At 49.7% G+C, this 25,125-nt stretch overlaps 8 protein-coding genes across 8 annotated transcripts; 6 read left to right on the top strand and 2 right to left on the bottom strand.

Annotated features, from left to right (window-relative positions):
* Positions 1–380: 380 nt before the first annotated feature.
* On the top strand, positions 381–1,325 carry ANOM_008585 (uncharacterized protein; the record flags this gene model as incomplete). The annotated part of the gene is made up of 2 exons (XM_015553841.1): positions 381–951; positions 1,015–1,325. 2 exons carry the CDS (start codon positions 381–383, stop codon positions 1,323–1,325), a joined length of 882 nt encoding a protein of 293 aa, XP_015405095.1.
* Positions 1,326–1,740: 415 nt separating this feature from the next.
* ANOM_008584 (elongation of very long chain fatty acids protein) lies at positions 1,741–2,954 on the bottom strand (the record flags this gene model as incomplete). The annotated part of the gene is made up of 2 exons (XM_015553840.1): positions 1,741–2,121; positions 2,184–2,954. 2 exons carry the CDS (start codon positions 2,952–2,954, stop codon positions 1,741–1,743), a joined length of 1,152 nt encoding a protein of 383 aa, XP_015405094.1.
* Positions 2,955–3,908: 954 nt separating this feature from the next.
* Positions 3,909–4,749, top strand: ANOM_008583 (YbhB/YbcL family Raf kinase inhibitor-like protein; the record flags this gene model as incomplete). The annotated part of the gene is made up of 3 exons (XM_015553839.1): positions 3,909–3,921; positions 4,062–4,084; positions 4,135–4,749. 3 exons carry the CDS (start codon positions 3,909–3,911, stop codon positions 4,747–4,749), a joined length of 651 nt encoding a protein of 216 aa, XP_015405097.1.
* Positions 4,750–9,302: 4,553 nt separating this feature from the next.
* ANOM_008582 (putative GPI anchored cell wall protein (Dan4)) lies at positions 9,303–10,388 on the top strand (the record flags this gene model as incomplete). The annotated part of the gene is made up of 1 exon (XM_015553838.1): positions 9,303–10,388. One exon carries the CDS (start codon positions 9,303–9,305, stop codon positions 10,386–10,388), a length of 1,086 nt encoding a protein of 361 aa, XP_015405096.1.
* Positions 10,389–10,925: 537 nt separating this feature from the next.
* Positions 10,926–11,514, bottom strand: pex4 (putative ubiquitin conjugating enzyme (UbcJ); the record flags this gene model as incomplete). The annotated part of the gene is made up of 2 exons (XM_015553837.1): positions 10,926–11,272; positions 11,358–11,514. 2 exons carry the CDS (start codon positions 11,512–11,514, stop codon positions 10,926–10,928), a joined length of 504 nt encoding a protein of 167 aa, XP_015405099.1.
* Positions 11,515–11,888: 374 nt separating this feature from the next.
* Positions 11,889–15,169, top strand: ANOM_008580 (endonuclease III domain-containing protein; the record flags this gene model as incomplete). Its single annotated transcript, XM_015553836.1, has 2 exons — positions 11,889–13,132; positions 13,537–15,169. The coding sequence occupies 2 exons, from the start codon at positions 11,889–11,891 to the stop codon at positions 15,167–15,169; spliced, it is 2,877 nt and encodes a 958-aa protein (XP_015405098.1).
* Positions 15,170–16,211: 1,042 nt separating this feature from the next.
* ANOM_008579 (putative DNA helicase) lies at positions 16,212–18,333 on the top strand (the record flags this gene model as incomplete). The annotated part of the gene is made up of 2 exons (XM_015553835.1): positions 16,212–18,049; positions 18,249–18,333. 2 exons carry the CDS (start codon positions 16,212–16,214, stop codon positions 18,331–18,333), a joined length of 1,923 nt encoding a protein of 640 aa, XP_015405102.1.
* Positions 18,334–23,039: 4,706 nt separating this feature from the next.
* On the top strand, positions 23,040–24,716 carry ANOM_008578 (uncharacterized protein; the record flags this gene model as incomplete). The annotated part of the gene is made up of 1 exon (XM_015553834.1): positions 23,040–24,716. One exon carries the CDS (start codon positions 23,040–23,042, stop codon positions 24,714–24,716), a length of 1,677 nt encoding a protein of 558 aa, XP_015405103.1.
* Positions 24,717–25,125: the final 409 nt, after the last annotated feature.

The raw sequence follows: 25,125 nt of genomic DNA, 5'->3' as shown, positions 1-25,125 counted from the left end.
TTGTATAGCGACATTGCCGATCAGGCGATTCCATCACTGTTTTGGAAGTAAGGTACGTAGAAGCGGCTATCGCTTAAATGACCTTTGGCATCGAGGGACCCTGCATGCAGGAGACATTTGCACACTGTTCGTAAATATTGACGGCCCTGGCCGCGTTGCCTGGTCATTTAGGGTGCTTGTTGGGAATTGAATTAGCCATTTACAGGATTATGGATACCTCACATCGCCAAGAAGCTGCTAGCTAAGACTTAAATTGGGCTTTCCCAGCTGTGTGGCATGCTTGGACCTCACTCCCTTCATCTGCACCTGTTCTTCTTCTGCTCATCTACCAGGCCATTGTCCCACGCCTTGTTATCATACCAGGACGCCATACATAACCGATGGAAAGACTATATAACTCGGCCTGCAAGGCCTTCATTTCGCAGGATCCAACCTTGCATAAAGAATGTCTGGCCGGAACCCGAATAAACACCTTCGATGGCATCTCTCTCTCGGGGATTCTGCTGTTCGGCGCGGCCCTGAACCGCGTCATGCTTGATTCCCGCGCACTTCACTCTTTATACGGTCCGATGTATGGGACGCTCACCACTCGGGAACAGCAAAGATTCTGCTTCCACCATGTGAACGTAGTACTGAAGGGTATACTGCTGGCCTGCGTATCGTCCTCCATCGCACAGGTCACGATAGGCGGCAAGGAATGGACTGATCGATACTACGACGCCTGGCCCGTGACTCTGTGGGAGACATCCACCTTCGCCGGCTACATCGTGGTTGCAGTCAGTCTCCTGGACCTGATCTACGACACGAGTCTACGGCTCATCTACGTGGTGCACCACATGGGCGTGCTGCTTGCAGTACAGGGCCTCGTTTTCCTCATTGTGAACGCCCCCGTAGACCGGGCACGAGAATTGCGGTATCTGGGGACGATGTCCGAAATCGGCATCTTCTGGGGTAAGTCAACAACTGCCAATTTACTTTTGTATCACGGGCCGTGCGGTTAACACACACTGGTAGTTCTGTTCTCGGGGATGCCCGGGTTCACCTCGCATCTGACGCTTATACTCAGACGGTGCTTTGCGCATGGCGATGTCAAGATGCGGAACCTGTATTATTATGCGTTCTGGGTGAATGTCTCGGTAACGGTCCTTGAGGTCGGATCGATCTTTTACCTCACTTTTGCGAATCGGAACAGGCTGCCTGTTGCTGCTTCGATTGGTATCTGTGTGCTGCAGGCTTTGTTCACCTACACTAAGGCGAATAAGTGCCAGCGTATCTATGCTGTGTATGAAGAACAGGTGGCAGTGCTTAACAAGATTCGACTATGATTACGGTTGATTAGCGTCTTTTTGTACGAATGTGTTGCATACAATGTCGCTTGATAGGTCCCTTAGAAATCTTAGAAGACCAGGGGCTATTTTGGGGGGTATCATCCATGGATAATCTGGGGGATGAAGATATCAATCCAACTTGTATATGTAGCTAAATACCAAACAGTTCCGGTTGATTGACATATGTCTTTCACATAGTACAAGGAGAAACGAGGTTTCTATTGTATATAACCCCCCACTTAGTTATTCAATTTTTTTTTTTTTTTTTTTGTATCATCGTCCATCTGCAACATGTAGTATTGCCCACACCCTATGAATATCTCAAACTAATCCTGTTTCCGAAAATGAATCACGGAGTTCGTCCTTCACAAATAGTTTTGACCCTTCGCAGCTCGCCCTCAGCCTATCGTGGCTACTTCTTGGCCAACTTTCGCTTCGGTCCGGACAGGTATGATCTGACAAAAAAACGAACAAAGAGGAATGTCAACGGTATAAGATAGAGTGTGGTCAAGAGCAATGCAAACACTTGCCCGCTGTTGTCCAAGCAGGGAACCAGGTGGGAATTATCTTGGGGAAGAGATATATTCGTCCGACTCTCATTGCCATGGTTTTTTTCGCCTTTGTTATCTATCGAAGCGAATGGGGCCCAGATAGACGCATCGTACGAAATAAAGATGTAGGACCATGCGAAAATCGATCCGAGGATGAACTGGGCGATTTGCATCCCAGTAAGGATACGCTTGAGAAAGCCCGGTACTGCAATCTTGAGGGTGGCAAGGGTGTAGTAGAAGTACTAGTTTTGAGCAGATGTTAGCGAATTCGTGAGAGTATAGCCTGGGGTTGCTTGTCGCTTACCATGATTGTGTGGATCACCGAGTTCAAGAGAAGGCCGACAAGACCCGGTGGAGACGCGTATCTCACACCTGCCCATGTGCATAACATGACACCTGCATGGTGATAGGTTTGCAGGAAGGAGCTCTTCTTTCCCTTCAGAAGGAGAAGTATTGTATCGACAACCTCGTAGAATTTGGACATGTAGAACATCCACATGTAGTAGTCAATGCCGCGATCCCATAAGGAATCAAACTGCAATATTTCATGATGGGAAATGTTAAAACTGTGGTCATTTACATCCAGCTGAGAACGTGGTTCTTCTGATATTCTTCGCTGGATGAAATAACCCAATTCTTCCTTCCTGTCGAATTTGCAAAGTACGTGTATAGCAGATGCGAGAGGTGGGTTATTTCGTTGGTTCAATAGGGTCGATTTGATGGTTTGATAAGTGCCCAGGGCCATCCATGCAGAGAAGAGCACCAGACCCACGTTATGGACGAGCACAAACTGAGAAAAGAGCGGACTACGGCTTAGAGGCCATGGACGGTTTTGTCGCTTTCTGTTGATATGATTGAAGGTCCAGACAATTAATGCGTAGAGGGTGGCGATAAGCAGAGGTAGTCTGACATCGAGTGTGCGATAGAACAGAGCCGGGCTTATGTTGATCGGCCAATCCCAAGACAGCTGGGATCGCGGTGCGGGACTGCTAGGTAGGGGATGAGAATCGGAGGGAAGTCTGAAAATATGAGGATCCGGGAGTCCAAAGTACATGGGAAACATTGAATCCGCCATGTCGAAGAGAAGGTGGTAGGAAATGAAAATAACCGTGAGCCCTAGAGGACAAAAGAATACAACTGCACTTGGGCATCTTGAGAGCTTGGGAATGGGAACGTCAACTAGATATAGCAGCAGCTTCGTCCCATGACAATCGCCAATCTGCCGATGTTTCCATATAAGTCATTCGACATAGTACTTGTCAATGACCGAAGGGTATGTCGGTAAAGTGTACGGAGTGGAACTCGAGACAACAAAGTGCCGATCTTTCCTACCTGAGATTGTATGATAATATTTGGTCCTAGCTTAAAAATGCAACCCTGTATGGAACGCGTAGACAGCACGGATCTTTTCCAAACAGGAATACCAAGCATATGTGATCAATTCGAGTTGTGGGCTGGCTTTGACCTACCTGTACCAAATCCGGCCGAGCTCGGGGTGGGCCATCAGGAAACCTCCTGCGTTAAAAAAGTCTAAAAGTATTGATTTGACTTCGAATCAATAACATTGACGTTGATCTGACGTCTAAGGTGGATCACTGTACCTGGCAAGAGAGGAGCATGTTTGGGCGTCCGTGTGTGATACCTCCGAAAGTTGTCCATACTTGAAGTATTACGGAGTAACTAGCGGATTTTGCATGCAAGAGAACGAGCCTCTCTTCACAATCTCAGACAGGTCACAAGAAAGGTATTCATCCATATCTTCCCCATCGTAGTATCCGCTGGGATACATCCCCACAAAATAATTGCGCGACAGCAATGTTGTTGCTCCAAGCGTCTGGCTAATACTGCTATCACAGCACTTCTAGGTTTTCTGGACGCAGTGGGAAATTCAAAAGAGCAATATGGAAAATGAAAGGGGCAAGGACATTCCTTGTAAACTGATCGAGATAATTACGCTCCTTACCCGGATTGAAACAATAGCACTGCAAAAGAGGAAGCTGCAACCTCAACCTTGAAGCTCGTAGTCAAAATGGCTATGGCAAGTTAGCACCTTCCTTGGAGAACTCTTTCTGCAGGTTAATCGCCTTGGTTGTACTGTATTCACTCCCAGAGTCTCTCACGAACCTCTCGCAGCATCATCTTCCAACTCTCCCCGATCATCTCTAAATTTCAGATTAAGTAGCACCATACTCTTCATCTGTTAAGGTAAGCCAGATGCTTCCTATGACAGATAGACGGGAATCTAACTGATTCAGATGCACTACATTCAATACGGCATCGGCTGTCTTCTTTCCCTGCTTCTGACCGGAGCCAAAGGGCACGAAGACAAACTCTTCACAAGAGGCCCAGCATTCGCCGCTTATCCCTACCCGACATTCTTCATTGAATGCCCAGAAATCGGCGCTTCAGGCTCGCGCATGGATATCGCACACACCTACGACGGTAGCGGATATTTCCCAGAGTTGAGATGGCCCATCACCACGGCAGACACCCAGGAATACGTTCTGGTGTGCGAAGACCCCGACGAACCTCTGACCGCACCAGTCATCCACGGACTCTACTATGGAATCCCACCGGTGTTCATCGGTCTGCACCGTTCCGACTTCGTTGAATCGGACTCCAGGAATGATCCTTATCGTCTCCGCGGTGGTTTCAAATATGGAGCAAACAGCGGAGGAGGGATCTATCTGGCGCCGCAACCAGCTCGAGGCCAGGGCCCTCATCGATATTTCTTCGAGCTCATCGCGCTTAATCATACTATCGACCAAAGTAAACTCAGCCCTATGGCGACTTTCGATGAGATTGCCCGTCAGATGGAAGGCAAAATTATCGGATGGGGCGAGTGGTATGGAGTTGTCGAGAGAACTTGACAGGGAATGTATGAATAGCAGATGTTGGCGTAACGCTTTATGATGTGCTCGTGCAGTATGCACTACTCAATGGGAAGTCAATGTATGTATTAAGTAGCGCCAATTAGTGATTCCTTTTGACAATCTTAAAACAATTGCGAAGTCGTCAGACCTTGTAAATACAACGTGTGTATGCTTAAGTTGAACGTCGTCGTCACGTATCATACAGGGGATCTCTTCCTGAAATTAGAATTTCATTGGATCCACAGGAAGACTCTGTTTTGATAAGGTAAACTTGTAGCTTAAATCTATGCCAGAAGGTGGCCATGTTATCTATCCCGCAAAATGTTTGCGGAGAGTGATCGGGAAGGTATACATTGATAGTCCCGCTCAGGATGAAGATATTGGTCGGTATCATTTCGAATATGTACCTGTTACAGAAACGGTAAACGGCATTCCTTTTTCCAATGAAGACGTGACATCACTTCATTCAAGGTTAGTTAGTATGCCCGACTAACTTTACTTGCGAGGTAACAAAGGACAGGGCAACAGGGCACAGCAATAGTTCTCGGAAAACATGGGATTTCATCGCCTCGCCTCACTACCTCAACTCTCGAGAGAAAGTCGATGAAGGTAGAAAAGGTATAAATATGTCCAGTATCTCTATTCGTTAGCTTCCACTGAACCGGAAAACAACAAAACTACAGAATCTTTATATCACCCAAATGAAGGCCTCGTACACCCTCTCTCTTTTTGCTTTCAGCTGCATTGCAGGAGTAGAAGCAGTTCCACAGCTGCTATCATCGCTGGAGTCCACTCCCCGCTGGGACATACAACAACCTTTGGATGGCCATAGGGTCGAGGTAAGATTCTATCATCGAGAAAATGGGTGGTTCTGGAAGACCAGCGATCTGGACCTGGACCAGTGTTTTGGTGTAGACACCGACAAGAAAGAGCTGATCGCCCAGGATAAGTACGTGGCATTGTCCTGGCCTAGTGGATCTGAATCTGAGATGCTGATATATTTGACGTGCAGTGGAAAAGCCCTGAGCAAGTGCGAGGAAGAGGGCGGGGCGTGCGCGGTATCTATACTAAGAAAGGCGGTACCGGTGGATTATACACTGCACTGTAACTGTTCATCGTTTAAAGGCAGCATTGATCTGAGTGAGTACAGTTGCGCTGCGTCTTATCATGAACTGTGTGCATGGGTAATTAATAATCTGGCATAGGGACTGTCCTCAAATTCCATGGCAAAACTGGCGATGCTGAGTGCTTCGGGCACAAGGGTGTGAATGGCTTGTTAGAGAGTATCAGATCAAAATTCGGCTCGTCTGGCTGAGAGGCGCGCTGGTGGCTTGGTTTTGTATCAAGACTAGTCGAAGGACTCGGATACATTCATTCAATACCAATAGTAACAAATCAATTTGAAACATACCACGATGTGAAAACAAAGACAGCCTCTACCGCAGGATTCCAGTGTCCGTCCACTTGCTCTTGTCCCGATGAGATTCTTGTTCTTATACTGATCGTAAAACTTCGCCGTGGCCCAGACTCCATTAGATATTCCGCCACACGTCTTCTGCCCTGGCAGGTCCACCCTCTTTATGGTTGGTGATACAACTATTAGTGAATTAGATAGGATTCCTCATGAGGTATGCTTCAAGCATGCCTCATTTCATTGTTGGCAGGAATTATGATGCACGCTTGTTCGCTGCTGCGTCCCCGAAGACATGCTCTTGCTTGGTGCGCTGGCCGAATTCCTGAGCCAACTTAAGCGCTGGACAACAGAAAATAGGCATCTCGATGAAAGAAGATGGAAACTTACAGTCAGAAAGCTTAAAGGATTGGCGTATTTGCTGATGCACCGAGTCTTCCAACTTTGTGGTCACTCTTTGGACCGAAAATTCCATGGTCATGTTTTGGAGTTCCAATATATTAAACTGGATTAAAAACATATAAGAAGATAGTCTCATTCAGCTGCACCCCAGGTAGATAGTTCGTAAGAACTAAGATAATGTATCCACGAGGCACTGGATCTGTGTTCTTCTGACGGTCGTATTTCATTTCCACAATACTCGGGGCGGAGGGGGAGCCACTACTCGTCACGGTACGGAGTAATCAGTGCGTTAGCTTGACTAGTAATATCAAAATCCTCCCCAAAGGTTCTGAGGCTTGAAGAGCCCTGTGCTCAGCCGGCGCGCGCTCAGATCACTCATATTACCGATACTGATAGCCGAAGCAAGATGAATATTATTGATGAGCTGCAGAACGTCGTCGCAGAGGCTCCTCCTCAGACTTTTTTGAGACAGCAAGAAGGTGAGACTCTCAACCGACGACTCAGTCTTATCTCCGCTCACGAGTGCCCAAAAGCGGCATGGAGATGATCAATTCCCTTTGTGAGAAGGCTGGGCTCGATCCTCACCGCCAGGAAAACTCAGGGACCATCGGCAACCCGTGATTATGATAGGTCGGGATCGATGTAAATTGAACAATGAGTTCTGTCAACCTCGTATAAGCCCAAAAAACCCGACGGTGGAGACGACCCAAACAGCCTTCACGAGAGTTCGATTGGTTCTGTTTTCTATATTCGAACCTTGTAACCGAAGACGCAGGGAACCGCAGCGGCGCAGCCTCACGCTTCCGTTTCAAGACAGCTGACAATGTCTGAGATATCATGTACCCAATATAGCTAACGTTAACTGACATAGTCAGCTATATTGTTTTGCATTCATTTGCGTATTTGGTTTTAATCCGACACCTATTTCTAAGGTATATAATCAGTTGTGGCTGGATTCAAGCGTACCTACAAGCACCAATAACTTCCTGTCAAGTCAGCACGCAGCACGTGACTCAACCGATTGGCGGCTAAGCCGGCCTAAGGCAACCAGGCGACCAATGGGACGGACAGCACAGCCACAGGCTAGCTCCGGATGAACAGGTTTAACTCCAAACTTGACCTTGAGGGCAGATCCGGCACCCGGTTCGGTCGGAGCTAAAATCAGAACGGCACTTGTCCGAATGCAGAGTGGTTAACCAGGGAATGGGTTTCGATTCAGTTCCCCAATTGAGATTCTGGCCTTGTGGTTGTGTCCCCATTGTACCTGTTGAGGACCCAATTGACTACCTAGGTATGAAAGAATGTAACCTTCACTGAGTTTGCGTCAACCGAGGTTGTGACTAGGAACCAGGGGGGTCGTTGTTCAAGTTGTCCAGGTGAAAGAAGGAACCGGTGCCAATGATGATCCAATGGTGTTGTCAATAGTGGCTTACGAGATGGAAGGAAGCGATCTCCAGTGATCGACACGTTCTTCTATCTCAAGAATAATACGCCGACCCAATACGGGACGATTAGCGATGGTTGTCGGGGTACTATTGAGTACTCCGTTGAGGCTAGAGTATGGAGTACTACTGGGTACTTTCGTTGTGGAGGAGTGTTTGGTAGCGATGGAAGTCTCATTCAGTACCGGTTCACCTGAAGCTAAGTGGGGAAACTCTCGTCTTCTGATCTCACAGTGGTGTCATCATCGACGGATTAGTGTTTTTTTCTTCTCTCGTATCAGTTGTTCGGTAGGATCTCGGCCTCTTTTGTCTCTCTCCGTACCGGATTCTTTTTTTGATTTTGGTTTTTTACCCGACTGGTCTTGAACTCTGAGACATGCAAGGACGAATCATGATTGACGTTGACCTCGCATCTGATAGCTATTTATATGAACTTGCAGAGCGTTGCCTTACCGCGCACCACCTATCGCTTTCTTAACATCACTGGTATGCGTCTTCATGCATAACTGGGCTTAGTGCTGACGTCGCCCGAGGAGACATGGAGGAGATTTATCTGCCCGATAAGCGTACATACCTTACATACTTTCGTACAGTCCAAACAAATACTTAAAGAGAAGCCAAGTCGCATCGGTGCATTGCCACTTGCTGCTGAATTTAGTGCATTCCGACCATGGGTACCACTTCAACGATTTAACTACTATACTAGTTCCTTCGTAGTCTCCTTCTAGTCGGCAATGGACTTGCTATTTCCAGTGTCTTGACTCTTCCAAGGTCTAATCTGAGTGGTTTTCCACGAGGGAGATCCACCGTGTCTGTCAATGTGATTCGTTACATTACCTGTTCCTTGAATTGACAAGAAACAAAAAGAAAATTTTTTCTTGTGTTTTCTTTTTTTACTTTCCAGGTTTCTGGCGGATCCGAAGCCGACGAACTAACGATCCGACTAACTTGGAAGGCTGACTGAGGTTCCATTATCAGGCCTGAAACCCAGAAACACAACAAAAAGCCCTTGTTCGCTACTATTAAGTGCAACCCTTTTCTCTTTTTTCCTTTTTCCTCCACATCCTTTTTTCCCTCTCGCTCCCATTGTTCTTAATTCACCTCTTTGGTCATATTTGCTTTTCTTGTGGCTTCAACGACTCGACAAGGGGTTCCCGACCGTTTCCCAATTGATAAGAATAAACTTGTCGTCTTTTGCTGCCTATCAGTCCACCCGCCAAGCTACCAATCAGCTTGTCTCAAGAACCACCCGACTCATCTGTTCTATACTACTTCATCCGACCTCAACAGTCGCCATGAATCGTCTTCTGAAGCTGACCGTCTTCTCTTTAATCGCATCCTCTGCGATTGCGACCGGCACTCCGGAGCAGGTGGTATCCGAGGCCAACGCGGTGTCCGACAAGTCCGATTTCTACAGCGATCTCGAGAACCTCGACATCCACAAGGCTCTTCACCTGTTCGAGAAGTTCCGTCATGGCGTCTTCCGCCGCGACGAAGACGCTGTGGACGTTCTCAGTGCCGAGGATAGTTCGCTGGCCGCCCGTCTGAACCTTAAGAGGCAGAACAGCTCGGCCGCAGTCGAGCCCTCAGCCACTGTAATACCATCCTCTCCTTCCTCCAACACTGAAGCTCCCTCTTCCACCACGGAAGCTCCCTCCTCCCACACCACTGAAGCTCCCTCTCCTTCATCTTCTTCTTCCACTACAGAGGCTTCTTCTGCTTCTTCTGCTTCATCGTCTGACTCGTCGACTTCTCAGGCGGAACCAACCACCTCAGCGGAGCCTACCACGCCGACTCAGAAGACCACCGTCGAGCCAACCACCACGGAGCCTACCACGACCGAGAAGCCCACAGCTTCCCCCACGACCTCGGAGAAGACTACCGAAAAGCCCACGACCAGTGAGAAACCCACTACCTCCGAGAAGCCCACTACCTCGGACAAGACCACCTCCGAGAAGACCACCGAGAAGCCCACCACCACCAATCAACCCAAGCCCACCACCACCGACAAGACTACCAGCGAAAAGACCACCTCGGAGAAGACCACTTCGGAGCAGACCACCACCTCAGACTCCACCACCAGCAAGGGCCCAACCACCATGCAAACCACCACCTCCGCCCCGGAGCCCACAACCACCGAACAAACAACCAAGCACACAACCCCCTACACCTCCACCTTCAAGAGCACTACCACGCTCCCCAACGGCGAGCAAAGCACCATCACCTCCATCACCGTCGTGCACCCCACCGAAACCGAGATCGCCACGCCCACCGGTGCTGCCCCTGGCCTGCAAACCGACAACGCAGCCCCGACCACCGGTCTCACCCGCGAACTCTTCGTCATGGTCGGTGGTGCCGCCGTCGTGGCCATGGCCCTGTAATCGGGACATATGGTGTTTCTGAAAATGTGGCCTTGTTTGTATTCTTGTCTTCTTCTGCATGAATGGCGTTTGTTTTTTTTCTTTTCTCTTTCTCTTCTGAAAATATTCGACTCTGTTACGTTGGTGTTTTACGCCGTTCTGACGCCCGCTTACGATCCTTGCATACTTGGCGTCTTCCTTCCGAAATGTGTCTCTCCTTTGAAGCTGGGGGTCAGGGTTTGGTGTTATGAGCGTGGACATGTCTCTCCTTTATGTGGTTCTGTCGAGCGTGTGCATATTTAGATCTTTGTTCTGTACTGCAGATATTGAGCAATCGAGGTATTGGTAGATATGCTGGAGTGGGGTTTCTTGGAACTTGTAAATGACATGGTTGTTCTGGTAGTACGTAGTGTGTGTATATATATAAGCTTGATCGTAATATCGACATAACTAAACAGACAGAGATAAAAGAACTTTGACTGAGTTGGCTGCCCCGCCCCATCTATCACCCGCATTTCCCCTTTCTTATTCGCTGGATTCGAATATCATGCAAGAAATCTACGCCTGCGACAGATAAGTAGGCTCGTGACCATGCCACCTCTCCTCTTCCGTCCAATACCGCACGATACTCTCCCACGCCGGGATATCCCCGTCTCTCAATAAGACCGCCACATCCACGTTCAGCGGGCTATCGGGTTCTGGGTTCGTCAGGAGCTGCTGGATCTCCGTCAGGGTCGACGAGAGCGTGTACGCGGGAGTCCAGTGCTCCGTCGTGAGGAGGGTCAGGCAGATTTCGCCGGTGGTGAAGGAGATGTTGGGGTGGGAGATGCGGGTGTTGAAGCGGATTGTGGGCGGTGCGTTGGGGTAGTTGGGGGGTATTGTTATCGAGAGGGACCACAGGCCACCTGGATTATTATATTGTTATTAGTCGCGATTCTGGGAGCGGTGAAGTGGGCGGGGAGGGGGCCGGTTGAGGAGGGTATTTCGTACCTTCGTATGGTGTTCCCTTGACACCCTTGAGAACTGCCTCCCAGTGGAGGAGGTCATCGCTGTCGACGGGGCCGAGGTGCAGGAGCGCTTCGTTTGGATTATTGGTGTAGTCTTTCAGTTCGCGGAGGAGGCGTTTGGTGGTGCTGGATGACGCCATGAGGGCGATATGTGGAATGTGGATCGCAGATTTGTCGCGCTGCGATGCTTGTTTATTATGGGAGTAATCAGAATGTGAGATTTAATTGAATATGCTTTGGCGTTGCTGTTGTCGGCAGATACTTCGAGGATTAAAAAGCAAGGGATTAAACCTCACGGCAAACTTAGTGGTTACTCACCGCGAGAGTTGCGCCGAGGCTTAACACCCGGCCCGTGGGTCTTTCTTCCCCATGCAATTCTGCGATCGTCCGCTCCGCATGAATGCGCTTGGCAACCCAGCCTGTCCAACCCCTAAAAATTCCGTCGATCCTTGATTCATGTGAATGTCATAACATATGCAAGCTACACATACATAAGGAACCTTTGTATTGAACTATGCGAACGTCTCGGGCATCCAAGCAGACTGAGAAAGTCTTGCAGGCGCTCTCGCCCCCTGCGCGCCGGCAAACGCGCAGTTCCAATCTACGCAGGTTTGCATATAACGGGAGCTCTAATGGCGATGTTGAACCTAAGTTACCTGCAAGTGATGATGAAACATCATCTCTCTCGTCTCTCGACACTGTCGATATTGAAGATATAATGGAGCCCCCGGCAAAACGGCGGAAACGCAAAGTAGACCCTGCACCACCGCGGAAAATCAATTCTCGAGCTTCAACAAGGGTTCCTGAGAAGACGATTGAAAAAGCTCCCAAGACTGAGCCTGTAGCACAGAAAACACGCCGCACCCCTGCACGAAGAATCAAAGAAGAGGATGGTTCATTCAAAGTAGAGCCACCCTCTAATTGGGACACGATATACGCCACTGTCAAAAAGATGCGCGAGGCTAACCCGACTGCACCGGTGGATACCATGGGATGTGCCGAGCTGTACTGGCGAGCATCATCTCCCCGAGACCGACGGTTTCAGACTCTCGTTGCGCTGATGCTGTCTTCCCAAACGAAGGACACCGTCACGGCTGTGGCGATGCAGCGATTGCACACTGAACTTGGGGATGGCAAAGCTCCTCTGATAGATACTGGTGTAATCAAAGAAGAGCCAGACGAGGACACGTTCAAGTTGGAAAGGCCTCTCAGAGACAGTACTTTGAATCTTGAGAATATTTTGGCTGTTTCCCCCGAGCAGCTGAACGAATTGATCGGTAAAGTGGGCTTCCATAACAACAAGACCAAGTATATCAAGGCCGCAGCTGTCATTCTTCGTGATCAGTACGAAGGAGATATTCCATCCACTGCCGAAGAGCTGATGAAGCTCCCCGGAGTAGGCCCGAAGATGGCATATCTCTGTATGAGCGCTGCTTGGGGAAAGCATGAGGGTATTGGGGTTGACGTCCACGTCCATCGTATCACGAACCTCTGGGGCTGGAACAAGACGAAAACACCTGAGGAGACCCGCAAGGCGCTGGAATCATGGCTGCCAAAGGATAAATGGCATGAAATCAACAAGCTGCTTGTCGGGCTTGGACAGACGGTCTGCTTACCAGTAGGCAGGAAATGCGGGGATTGTGACCTCGCGGGGACGAAACTATGCAAAAGCGAGATCAGAGGCCTTGTATCTAGCAGGAAGGTCAGTGCTAAGGAGGAGAGTGTTGAAGGCGGAGTGGAAGTAAAAATTGAGGGGGAGTGAGTAGAGTGCCCCAGGCACGAGGTTCTGGTTTTAACTTGATTTCCCAGCTGGGAACCACCGACATCAATTGACTTTTATTACATGCACAAATACTTCTCGTCTAATCTCGTCTACTCCTCATCCTCCCAGTAGTCAACCTTGCTACTATTCCTACCTTCTTTTCCCTTCTGATGCTCCAGCCAGCCCGCCTACCTATCTATCGAATGTCTTGTTGCAATTCATGATCAACTTCATGAACCGTTAAGCGATCCTTACGACGCGCTCTTTACGAGGCGATTCTCTACCGATATTCTCATTCACTACGTGTAAGGCCCCTCCATCCCTATTCACTGTCAAATGCTCGTCTTCGTAATTCCCGGGCAACCTGCTGACTGTTGTGCTGTCAAAACAATCACAACAGGCCCGGAATGGATACCTTGGACCCCGATGAACAGGCCTTTTGGCAATTATACAATGAATTGAACCCTCCCCCTTCTTCTATGGAGAGCCTCAGCGGGACGGAATCCCCGTCAAGCGATGCAGGTTCTTTGTTTGCCCCTTCTGACATGGAGGTCGCCATGGGCCTCTCACTCCAGCCGGGTGCATCGTTTCTTAGTTTGCCAGAAACTGTCAAGATCAAGATTCTGCAGTATGCTGGACTACTACGCCCTTGTCTGATTGACATAACTAGCGAGTGTGTTCGCTGGAACCCCACGCTTCAACCGTTGTGTACTCGCAGCTCCATGCGTGAGACTAAGGGATCATGGACTGCCTTTGTTGACAAAGGCTGTACTCACCCCCGGCTGCCCACTGCATTGTTCCAGACCTCTCGTGCTGTGCGCGATGAAATTGGTTCTATGTTTTTTGGCCTCAACAGATTCAGCGCTACTCTCTACAAGAGGGCAGACTTTTGCAAATTCCGTGAAGGGACACTTTGGGGTATGGAGCACTTGAAATATCTACATATTGACCTGGGTCCTAGTGACAGGCGCTTTCTCAAGCTGTATGGGGGGATCCATCGCACAATCCTGAAAATGTGGCTTGCTTTTTGTGACTTGGCTGCAGCGAGGATGCCTTCTCTCACGTACTTCAGCCTGAAGTGCAGGGTCAAAGATTTGGAGGTTGCACACAAATTGATGTGCGCGATGGATCATTTTCCTTCTTTGGCGCAATGTGCTATTCATTTCAATCAGTACCAGGAGAACGACATTCGAGCCGTGATCAAGCGATCCTGCTGGAGGCTGACCAACAACCTTGGCGATAGAGCTCCGTTTGGATTTCTGCGCCTTCCAAAAGAGGTGCAACTTCTTATACTAGAACAACTTCTAATCAACCGCCCTGATCCGTATATCATGGCTTCTGAGTGTCCAAAAGGCCTCGTGACGTTGCAAGACCGCAGACGCCAACGACCGACCATTTATCCCCTCACGTGTTGCGGTACTTGCTCACCCTTGCGAGCTATGTGCTTCTGCTACGCTCGCCAAACAGCGTTCTCCACCACCTGTTCTTGTTTCTCCTCGCCAACGCCCTATTTCCTAGTCAGCCGAGGATTCTATGAGGATGCCCGTCGTGTCTTTTTCTCGAAGAACAACTTTGCATTCACGGATGAAGACCCTGAGCTCATAATGAGACTTCTGCACAATATGCCTACATCGTCCTCCATGCAGATCAGGCACCTGACGTTCAAGTTTCCTTTGACCTTTCGAAGCCCTGCCAGGACTGCTCACAGGGTGGAGGATGCAGCATTGTTGTCTTGGTCAGTGTTGCGCCGCTTCATCCGTGAACACTTTGATATCCCTCGCCTGTCGCTCACAATCATCGACCTTGGCACGAAGAACTATGGCAATGGGGCAACCCCAGGTAGGAACAAATACCTACGCAAACTCCTCAGAGCATTTGCGGACCTACGTGGCCTCCGAGACTTTTGTGTGTATTTGGCGGATGAGCGTTCATATGAAAGAGACGCGGAACGTGCTGTGCTGGGTTTTGCGTGTCATGGAAGATCCAAACCCAGCCACATGCCGTTTATTGGCCAAAAACATCTGAACACATAAACCGCCAGTTTGGAGCAAGTCGGCCTCAGGCTGATAGTATTTGCCACTGGAGCATCCCATATCATTCGCCTATTCTTTAGTTCTCATCATCCAATGCCTGATGATCAAGCTAACATAACATTCCATAATATTCCTCTTGCGCGCTCGGCGCCTGAGACGCAAACTCCCTTGCACAGAACACACATTTTTGTACAGGCCCTCCAATTTCAAGACAACCGTTGATGCACATTTGTTCGCCAGCAAGGCCACCTCGAGAAGGCTCAACGATGTACTCCAATCTCCGGAGACGCAGCTGTCTGCCCTAAGAAAGTATGGAGGATGTGCTTGTGAATATCTCATTTCTTTTCTAGCCCTCGGTCCATTTGTTATCTTCTTTTTCGTCCACAGATGTATTTTTCAAAGTTAGTTAATGAGTTTTGTTTTCGTTCCACATTGGTATACATCCTTCCCATAGAGGCCATTAGATCCAGTATTTGTCATGGTTCTGGGGCGTTGTGAAAAGAAATACTGAGCCCATGTATAGTATCGCCATGTTTGTATTAATCTGATCAAACTTACAGAAAGGAAGAAATATCCTCAAATACCAATCGCCAATTGAATCGACTTAGCAAGAATCATTGATCACATTGTAAACACATGACTAAGCAGATCAATTTATGAAATCATTAAACCCCCCGCGGACATAAAACCCCACCAGCTCGCTCTTAATTCCGAGCACAACAAACCAACGTCCTCAAGCTCTACACAACAATATCCAAAGCCCCACACAGCAGAACATTCTCATTCCGGAAACAAATAATCCATGACCTTCATCGACCCAAAACCAATGTTTATATAAATACCAACCAAACCTATACCTCATGGCTCCAGCACCAATCCCCATACCCCTCTTCGCCCAAACCCAGCAACAGCTCCTCCTCCAAGAGCACGAAGCCGAAGTCTCGTCCTCCACGCTCGCGAGCACCGCCGCATCCGTCTCACCCTCCACCAGACGAACCCTCCAAGCAACAGGCTATGCGCTAACGGGGATCGTCCTCTCACAATGCCGGACCGGCTCGGCGGCCGCGTCGTGGGCGAGTTCGGCGCCGATTCGGCCGTTTCCGCGAAGAATACAGACAGCGATGGGAAAGACGGAGAACCTCAGTTCGGGGCGCATGGGATTCGCGTGGGCGATGTGGTCCGGGTGAATGAGATCGGGAGCTCTACAAAAAAGGTAGGCAAGGACAAAGCCAGCAAGGATGGGAAATCGGCGGGTGCAGGGCCACCCAAGGGCCCGGAGGGCGTTGTTACTCGGGTTGGGGAGCGGAGCATCTCGGTTGCGTTTGGTCAACGGGGCGGCGGAGGACGATCCAAGGAAGATGACGAGGCGATCGAGGAGCTATGGGGGAAGAAGCTCTGGCTGATAAAGCTCGCGAACGATGTCACATATCGACGGATGAACCAGACGATGGAAAAGATGGGGAAGATGACCGAGTCCGATCACACACATTTTATGCGGGTTGCGTTTGGACATACGACGCCGCTGCTGCCGGATTATGAGGCTGTGGGCGCGGTTGAATTTAACGACCCGACGTTGAACGATTCACAGAAGGAGGCTATTCGGTTTGCGCTGGCATCGCGCGATATTGCGCTTATTCATGGTCCGCCGGGTACGGGGAAGACGCATACCTTGATTGAGCTTATCCTGCAAATGGTGCAGCGGAAATTACGGGTGCTTGTTTGTGGACCGTCGAATATCTCGGTGGATAATATTGTTGAGAGACTCGCGCCGAAGAAAGTGCCCGTTGTGCGTATTGGCCATCCGGCGCGTTTGTTGCCCTCTGTGTTGGAGCATTCTTTGGAGGTTCTGACGCATACGTCGGAGGCTGCTTCTATTGTGAGGGATGTGAGGAAGGAGATTGATGAGAAGCAAGCTAGTATTCGGAAGACTAGGTTTGGGAGGGAGAAGCGGGCTATCTACCAGGATTTGAAAGAGTTACGTCGGGAATTCAGGGAGCGGGAGTCTAAATGCGTGGATAATCTGGTTAGAGAGAGCAACGTGGTTCTTGCGACTCTACACGGAGCAGGTGGCCATCAGCTGAAGAATCAGAAATTCGACGTTGTGATTATTGACGAGGCCAGTCAAGCTTTGGAGGCGCAATGCTGGATTTCGCTGCTGTCTGCATCTAAGGTTGTTCTGGCTGGTGATCATCTACAACTACCTCCAACTGTTAAGTCCACTGTTCAGAAGTCCAAAGATGCAAAGACCGGGAAGGCGGACACTGCCAACGATAGTGACCAGGGAAGTCTTGGTAAAATGTCTCTTGAAACTACCATGTTCGATCGACTGCTTTCGATCCATGGTGAAGGTATCAAGAGAATGCTAACGACACAGTATCGAATGCACGAAACAATCATGCGGTTTCCGTCAGATGAGCTATACGAGTCTAAACTGATGGCTGGCGAGGCGGTAAAAGCTCGTCTTCTAAAAGACCTACCGTACGAGGTCGATGAGACCGACGATACAAAAGAGCCGTTAGTGTTCTGGGACACCCAGGGAGGCGACTTTCCTGAGAAGACTGAAGATAAGGAGGTCGGGCAGAAGGAGGCCCTTCTTGGTGAGAGTAAGAGCAATGAAATGGAGGCCATGGTTGTTGCGAGGCACGTAGACAACCTGGTACAGTCCGGGTTGAAACCGGAGGACATCGCTGTCATCACCCCTTATAACGGCCAGCTGGCTATCTTGTCGCAGATGCTGCGGGAAAAGTATCCGGGTATCGAGTTGGGCAGTGTGGATGGATTCCAAGGTCGCGAGAAAGAGGCCGTTGTCGTCAGCCTGGTGCGAAGTAATAGCGAGAATGAAGTTGGTTTCTTGGGAGAGAAGCGACGCCTGAACGGCATGTATGTCTCCATTTCTGCAGGGCATGTATGCTGATTTACTCTACTAGTTGCTATGACACGCCCCAAACGGCATCTCTGCGTCTGTGGTGATTCAGAGACCATCAGCAAGTGAGTCCCTTGTCCTGACTACAACATCCCCTTGGCCCGCTACAAGTAGTTTTACTTGGGTGGATCTTGCTAACCTAGCCTTCTGTTATAGAGGAAGCGGGTTCCTCAAGCGGTGGATGGCATTCTTGGAAGAGAACGCCGACTTGCGCTACCCAGATGCTGGGGAATTGCTCTGAGACAATCTGCTCCAAACCTCAGTTTCGTCTCTACTCCAACACACTATATCCCTCAACTGTGGAGAGGGCGACTAGCAGGGTTACCCAACAGAGTTCGACACGATGCAAATCCCTGGAGGATGTTCACACTCAATCGGGTCTACGCCACGACCTTGGAGGTGCGGAAATTGCGAGCAGCGTCGCTACCATTATCGCTGCCATTATGGCGCCCCACCCTACGTTACATCAACTCCTTTGTTGATGATAATGGGAAGGTAAACCCCGTAAGACACGTCCGTGTGAGTTTCTGCAGCAATTCATGGAAGGGACTAAGCCTACTGGACTTTCCCTTATGTGGTTACGCCAAAGGAACGATTTCAAATCCGCCAGCATCCTCTGAAAGCCCTTGTTCTGTGGGAATGCGTTGGAAACATTATCCACCCATATTCACAAGTCAATACAGAAGCACGAGCAGGCCATACTGAACGAATTGAAGGATGTCACGTGTCAATACCAATTCTGAGAGATATCTTCCCAGGAACGTGATCGGAGAAAATAGAATATAGATGCACGATACGACACGGGTAGAGCCGGAGACGCATATCACACTCTATGCCTCTATACCACCGAGATCATAAACTATTCCATATATAAAATCTTTCTAACAACCAATCGAAATTAGTCAATATAACCTCTCAACTCCAAACCCAGCCAAAAACTAACGCAACCCAACACAATAACGAAACCCCCCGCATCCCAAAAAGCCCACGTACCAAACCCCCATGCTAGTGAGGGGGCACACATCTAGACCTGCCACGTCAACGCTGACTGCGATCTTGCATGGAGCCTAAATCCCTAGTCGGCTTGGCTCTTACCCCTGCTAGCCAAATGTTTTCCAGAGGTATCCCACTAGAAACCATCATCACAACATACTACTATATCATCTCTGTCTTTGTCTCTAGCACGATAACATTCTTCACGACCCGAGCATCTGCCGAATAGATCATCAGGGGTAAAAACCCAGCACCCGATCCCAATTCCAAATACCGTGCAAATCCGTCCCGCCGCCCCTCCTCTTAGCTTGTCGCCGGAGACGTCGCTCCCTACTAAACTCGACCACACTAGTCTAGGGCCCGTTCGCGATCAGCGCTGACATTTGCCGCTAAGCGTCGGGATTCTGATACAGTCCGGCGCTCCGATTATCAGCGCGCGCACGGCCGTTATCGGTTTTGATTTGTTGGGTGGTTTATCGTCGTGCTAGATTACTTTTGGGTGTTTTTGTGGGGTTGCGGGTGGTGTAATTTTTGGGACTTTTTTTTTGGGGGGGGGGGGGGGGGTCTATGGTCTTGGGGTTGGACTTTGGGGGTGTGAAGAGAGCGGATTGTATATAAATAGAAGGAAAGGCTGGTGGGCGTTTCAGTGGGTTCCTGGTGGTGTGTCTGGGGAGTTTGGGTTCGGGGATGTGGCTCGTTTTGGGGTATGATCATTCTTTTCGGAGCTGGGTGTGGATGTTGGATGGAGTGTCGAGGTGTGTGTGTTGTACATGGTATAATATATTCCGCCGCGTGTCAACGTGAGTGTTAGCGGAGTATATGATATTCATATTTATATATATCCTGGCGACGACAGGGTGATACGGCATGCTCTACATTTCTCAGATCGGACAAGGCGTCCAATGAGATCCCATCGATGTTCCTAGGATTATGCAGGTCTACCTGATCCTATCCTCGACGAGCGACGTCCCAGAGGAATCGTGGACGGTGGAGTAAGCCTGTAAGGGAGCCACTTGGTGCGTCTCAGCTTTGGGCGGGTTCCACTCTTCCCATGCATGTCCAGCGCATCGTTGCATAACAAGCCCGGGTTAGTGTATTCTGACGTCTGCGAAGGATTTTCTTATTTTCTTACTTTTCCTGTTGTTCCAGCGTCTCTGCTGGCGGATGCTGGTCGCTGGTGAAACGCTATTGTCTGGGAACGTGGGACAGCAAAAAAGGACACATGAGAGATTAAGTAAGGTGGCACAAGGCGCCGATTCTTGATCTCTGGGTGCGCTATTTCCGCAACCAAGTGATCTGTAATCTGGACGACTTACTTTTTGGGTTGTATGCGATGTGAGTCGTATCATTGAGAACAGAGCCATGCAAGTGACATCATATGCAGGCTGCACTCGGCCCTCTCTCCACCTCGTTCACCGGTCTACATGGCGTGACTGTGATCCCTCTCCAATTGGTCCGTGTCGCGTTTCAGACTCACTCCGAGGGGAAAGAGCCTGTTTTAGGCTTCCCGTCCCAGCCGTTAATGGTGGAGGGCATTGTGGCCATTGTCCCCTCTTTCTGTCGGAGGAGGTCGATATGAGATCGTAGTGGGGAGAGTTCGGATGCGCTGGCCGAGAAGTGATCCGTATAGATTAACCCGGAGCAGATAGATTACAGACCCAGAAGTTCGTCACGGCTATCGTTCCTTTTGTTCCCTGCGTCGGGGAGTATGCGCCGTGTTCGTCGGCGACGTCTCGGGGAGGAAAGAAAAAAAAACTCGAAAATAGGTTGGAATAGCGGTGAAGCAATGCTCTCCCTGTCCCCAAGATTTGGTCATCTTATCTGGGTGGAAGAGTATGATATCGTGCTGGGGTGCGGAAGAGAAATCGATGCATTGGCCGTATATAGCTAGACTAACCGCACTATTTCATGGTGTACCGTGGAATCATGTCCGTGCTGGGAGGCTTTGAATGGGTGGAGACGGTAGCAAAAGTTGGTTGACTTGCTTGAGCCTTGTCGGGCCATGGCGAATAACAGGCGCTGGAGGAGGGTTCCTGACAAGCGTTCCATGGTCGATGCTCGGTAATCGGACCTAAGTTTAGGACTGCGAGGTCTTGGAATGGGGCCAAACTGTATTCGAGAGATCCTTCGCTGCGAGGATTGGAGGGGAGGACTGGGTTTTGGGAGTATGGAGAATCGAAAATGGGAGAAGAGAGTCGGATTCCTCCGAGGATGGTGGCGTGTGTGTGTATGTATGTCGTATCAAGAAAATCTTATGGGTATCATCTGACTAGGAATTCGTTCTTGTCTGGATGTTTAGCGTTTTTGGTGATGCTCTTCACATGACTCCCTGCCTCAGGCTCGTGTTTTGCCCATGTGGCGCCATGTGGAATGTATAATCAGGGCATGATGTATGCCATCGAGAAGTTTTGAACCGCGCATGATCAACACGGCAGGGGAAAAAAGTCAATTGAAGGCGAAGAATGAACGGAAATCAATTTATGGAAGTTTCGATGCAGCAGGCAGCGAGATCAAAAGGTGATCTGTCACGCCGGGGAAGCCGATCCATGGGCGATGAGATCAGTCAAGAATGAAGAGGAACCGTGGGACATTGGATCAACCATCCCTACCGACTATCAAACTATAAAGATATGGAATCATTTGTCTACATATGGGTATACACCGTACAAGATGACTCGAGAGATCTTGCATAACATCGACGGAACCCCGGCCGGCATTAAGTCCGTCTGCATTCATAATTTGAAATTGGATGGAAATTAATAAAATAAAAAAAGAGTTACCCCTGAAAATTCTGGAACTCCTGAAACAAGAGCGCGTCCGTGCACGGGCTCTTTGTCGAAGACACGCCAAGTGGACTCTCCACTGCCGTCTCGGAGCAATTGCGTTCAATGCGCTTCCTTCTTTCTTTTCTCTTTTCCTTCTTCCTGGTCAATCTTTCCTCGACTTTGATTCTCCTAGACCCAATCCGGTTCTGTTTTCTTTTTTTTTTTTTTTTTTTTTTCTTTTTTTTTTATTCTCTCTCACACTTGATTTGACTTGTTTATTATTATTATCATTAGTATTATTATTTCCCCCTCTCCTTCATTCCCGCCCATTCCTTCTGCAGGAATCCATTAGTCTGCGTTCTAGCCGCACCGTCGTGAACCTCCCAAGGCAACTAACTAACTATACAACCTGCCATCATACTATTACTATTTTTGATTCTTATTACATTACCTTTAATTTTCCTTCCCTTCGCTCCCGTTGATTCTCTCTTTTCCTCTCTTTCTTCCCCCCTCTTCCCTCCCTGTTCTTGGCCAAACGCAATGCATCAGAGCCCACTATCATTCCCCCCATGCCGTCCCCTGTTTGATAAGCTTCAGTGATTCCCCCCAGTCTCGTCCCCATTGTGGCGGTAATCTTCCGCGTGGTGAAGTTTATTTCGTCTGCCCCCGAAGGCTGTCCTGGTCCCTCGTTCGTGGATTTAGTCTCGACGCTGCGCCCTGCTCACGTCTCTCATTTTTGGTTCCTCTGCGGAGGAATGCCGGTGGTTCGATGTGGACGCCATATCACCGTACTGCCAACCTAGTCGCTCCCTTTCTGGTCTCTCTTTGTTGGTAAGTTGTTACAGTTGCGTGGACCGGTGGATTACGACTGACCTGTGGTCAGGTCCGGCAACCTATAGATTATGATTTTATCTCCGGTCAAGGTTAGCGCTTCGTAGTTGCTAGCACTCAATAATGCTGACTCCCCGCTTCGATAGCCTGACCTGATACCGTCGAAATTTTGAGATACCCATTCGTCGACCTTGCATTTGAAGCCTTTGTTTTCTATCTGGACTGTCGCTACCTCTGTTCGATCACCTGTTGCCTATCTAGTGGTACACCACTGCATCCGCTCATTTTATGAACCTGCCATCACCTTGCACGATTCGACCTCTCGACCCGGATACAGCGCCATTGAGATCCCTTCAGCATGTCCCGCCCAAGCCTCAGTATTGGAAGCGACTCCCTACGAAGTTGTCTAGCCCCTCGAGATCAATCAACCGACTCCGACTCCGACATCTGCTACGACACAGCCCTGCCACCGATCACTTCTAAGCAGTTGATGATCAACTCTCGCTCATACCGCGGCTCCGACCCGTCCATCGTGGTAGGAAGCTTTCGTGGAAACCAAAAAGCCGCCGCCGCCCTTGGTTTCGCCCCGGACATGTCGAGCATGACTCGGGGGCCCAACGCCCATCGCCGGACCGGAAGCACTCTAAAGACCGTCATGAGGAAAATATTCACCCGCAAAGCACGGGGCTCGGCAGACGGCTGCGAGGAGGCTTTGCCGGACTTTCGGCTCAACAATCCCCAGGAATCGCGGCCCGATAAGGACACCACCAATTACGCCGCGCTCTCGAATTCATTGAAATCGAAATACAGCAGCCCGATCCAGGAAGAGCCCAAGGATCCAAAAGCGTTTGAAGATACATTGTTGAAGCTCGAAATGAGGCCACCTCGAACCCGCCGAGCGACATTGCCCAGCTTAGTCTTCTCGGACGACGATGAATCGCGTGATGCCCTCGATGCGTTGATTCATTCGGACCCCACGGAGAGTCGAAGTAAAAGTCCCTGCCTCGGCGATCATGATGAGCGACGGCGCGAGCTCCTGCGCAGCAAACGACGCTCGCGGAGCGCAACCGCTCTGCGAGGCTTGGCCAAGCACCACCGGATGTCTCCGATTCAATGGCGACGACGCAGTATCGAGTCTTACGTCACGTCAACCGCTTGTGGCGCCGCCTCCGACACCGATTTGATGTCCATCAGACCCCCGACACGGGGAACTGCAGTCAGTGCCCCTCAGACGGCCGTGGAACCGTCTGTGGATGGCGCGAGCCCTTCGGATGACCCGGCGGACGAAGAGAGCATACCCCCAAATGTCGGCACGTTGGTCAGCGCCATGCAGCACGACGACAGTATCTCATTGGAGCAGCGATTGACCACCTTGGAGGTGAAGCTGATTGACCTGGAATTTGCCATTGCCCGCATGCAGACCGAACGCAGTGAACCTTCGCCCACGGCGACGTCCAGCCGGAAGCAATCACAGAATTCTTCGACCGAGCACAAGCGCAAAAAGTCTACGACGCAGCCCCCACCGTCCGGCAGTGAGGTGACGTCGAGCGGAGGATCGGCGGGAGATCGGCCGCTGAGCACGGCCACCATCCGCCCCAGCACGCAGCAGCTGCATCGTTCTAAAACCTTACAAAGTCCCTCCTTAAGCTCACTCAGTGATCATAACGCCGGCATCTCGGTAGAGCAGTACAGCGCTTTGGTCATGCTCCTGCGGCGTGAACAAAACGCCCGCCGCAGCCTCGAACACGAGGTCTCCGGCCTCCGCTCGGATATTCAGCAGCTACAACAGCTGGCCCAAAATTCCATGGGTCTCAAAACGATGTACCCAATCCGGAACGCTGACTCGCAGGAGTTCATGCGGCCGGACTCCAGCACGATGGGGTATTCACAGACGATCCCTGTCCGTACCGAACAGAAACTTGGTCCCCCCTACGAGAGTGATTCGGACTACGATCGATCCGACACGCCGACGGAGGACACATTTCGGTCTCGATGGCCGCCAAACCGGCGACTTGAAATTGGGAACATGATCTGATCGAGTCGCTGGCTTGTGACCGGCGCTTAACCTCGGGTGATTTATTATCAGCACTGCATAATGACAGGGTTTCTTACCAGGAGGGAGGCGGTCTTCCTCACGATTTAATCCTTGCATTTGGCTATTGGCCATTCCCTCCACTACTCTTCTGTTTTATTACGTTCCCAGCTCACGACTATGTAATGATTGGTCATTCTGCTAGATTGTTCTCAGCAATGTTATCATCCTGAATATTAGATAGCACGGGTTGCTTATAGATTCGAATATATAAATTCCACTAGTTATCATGCAATCACAACATAAATCAACTCTGTCCAAGAGATTCAAAGGAATAAATACTATCGTACAATATTAATGCTGTTCAATAAATACTAAATAATAAATCTAAAATACAAACCACACCCTCCAA

This window comes from Aspergillus nomiae (assembly GCF_001204775.2).
Source record: "Aspergillus nomiae NRRL 13137 chromosome Unknown contig00223, whole genome shotgun sequence".
NCBI classification, from domain to species: domain Eukaryota; kingdom Fungi; phylum Ascomycota; class Eurotiomycetes; order Eurotiales; family Aspergillaceae; genus Aspergillus; species Aspergillus nomiae.
The sequence above is the reverse complement of the archived record's forward strand: the minus strand, read 5'-3'. Positions and strand labels throughout refer to the sequence as shown.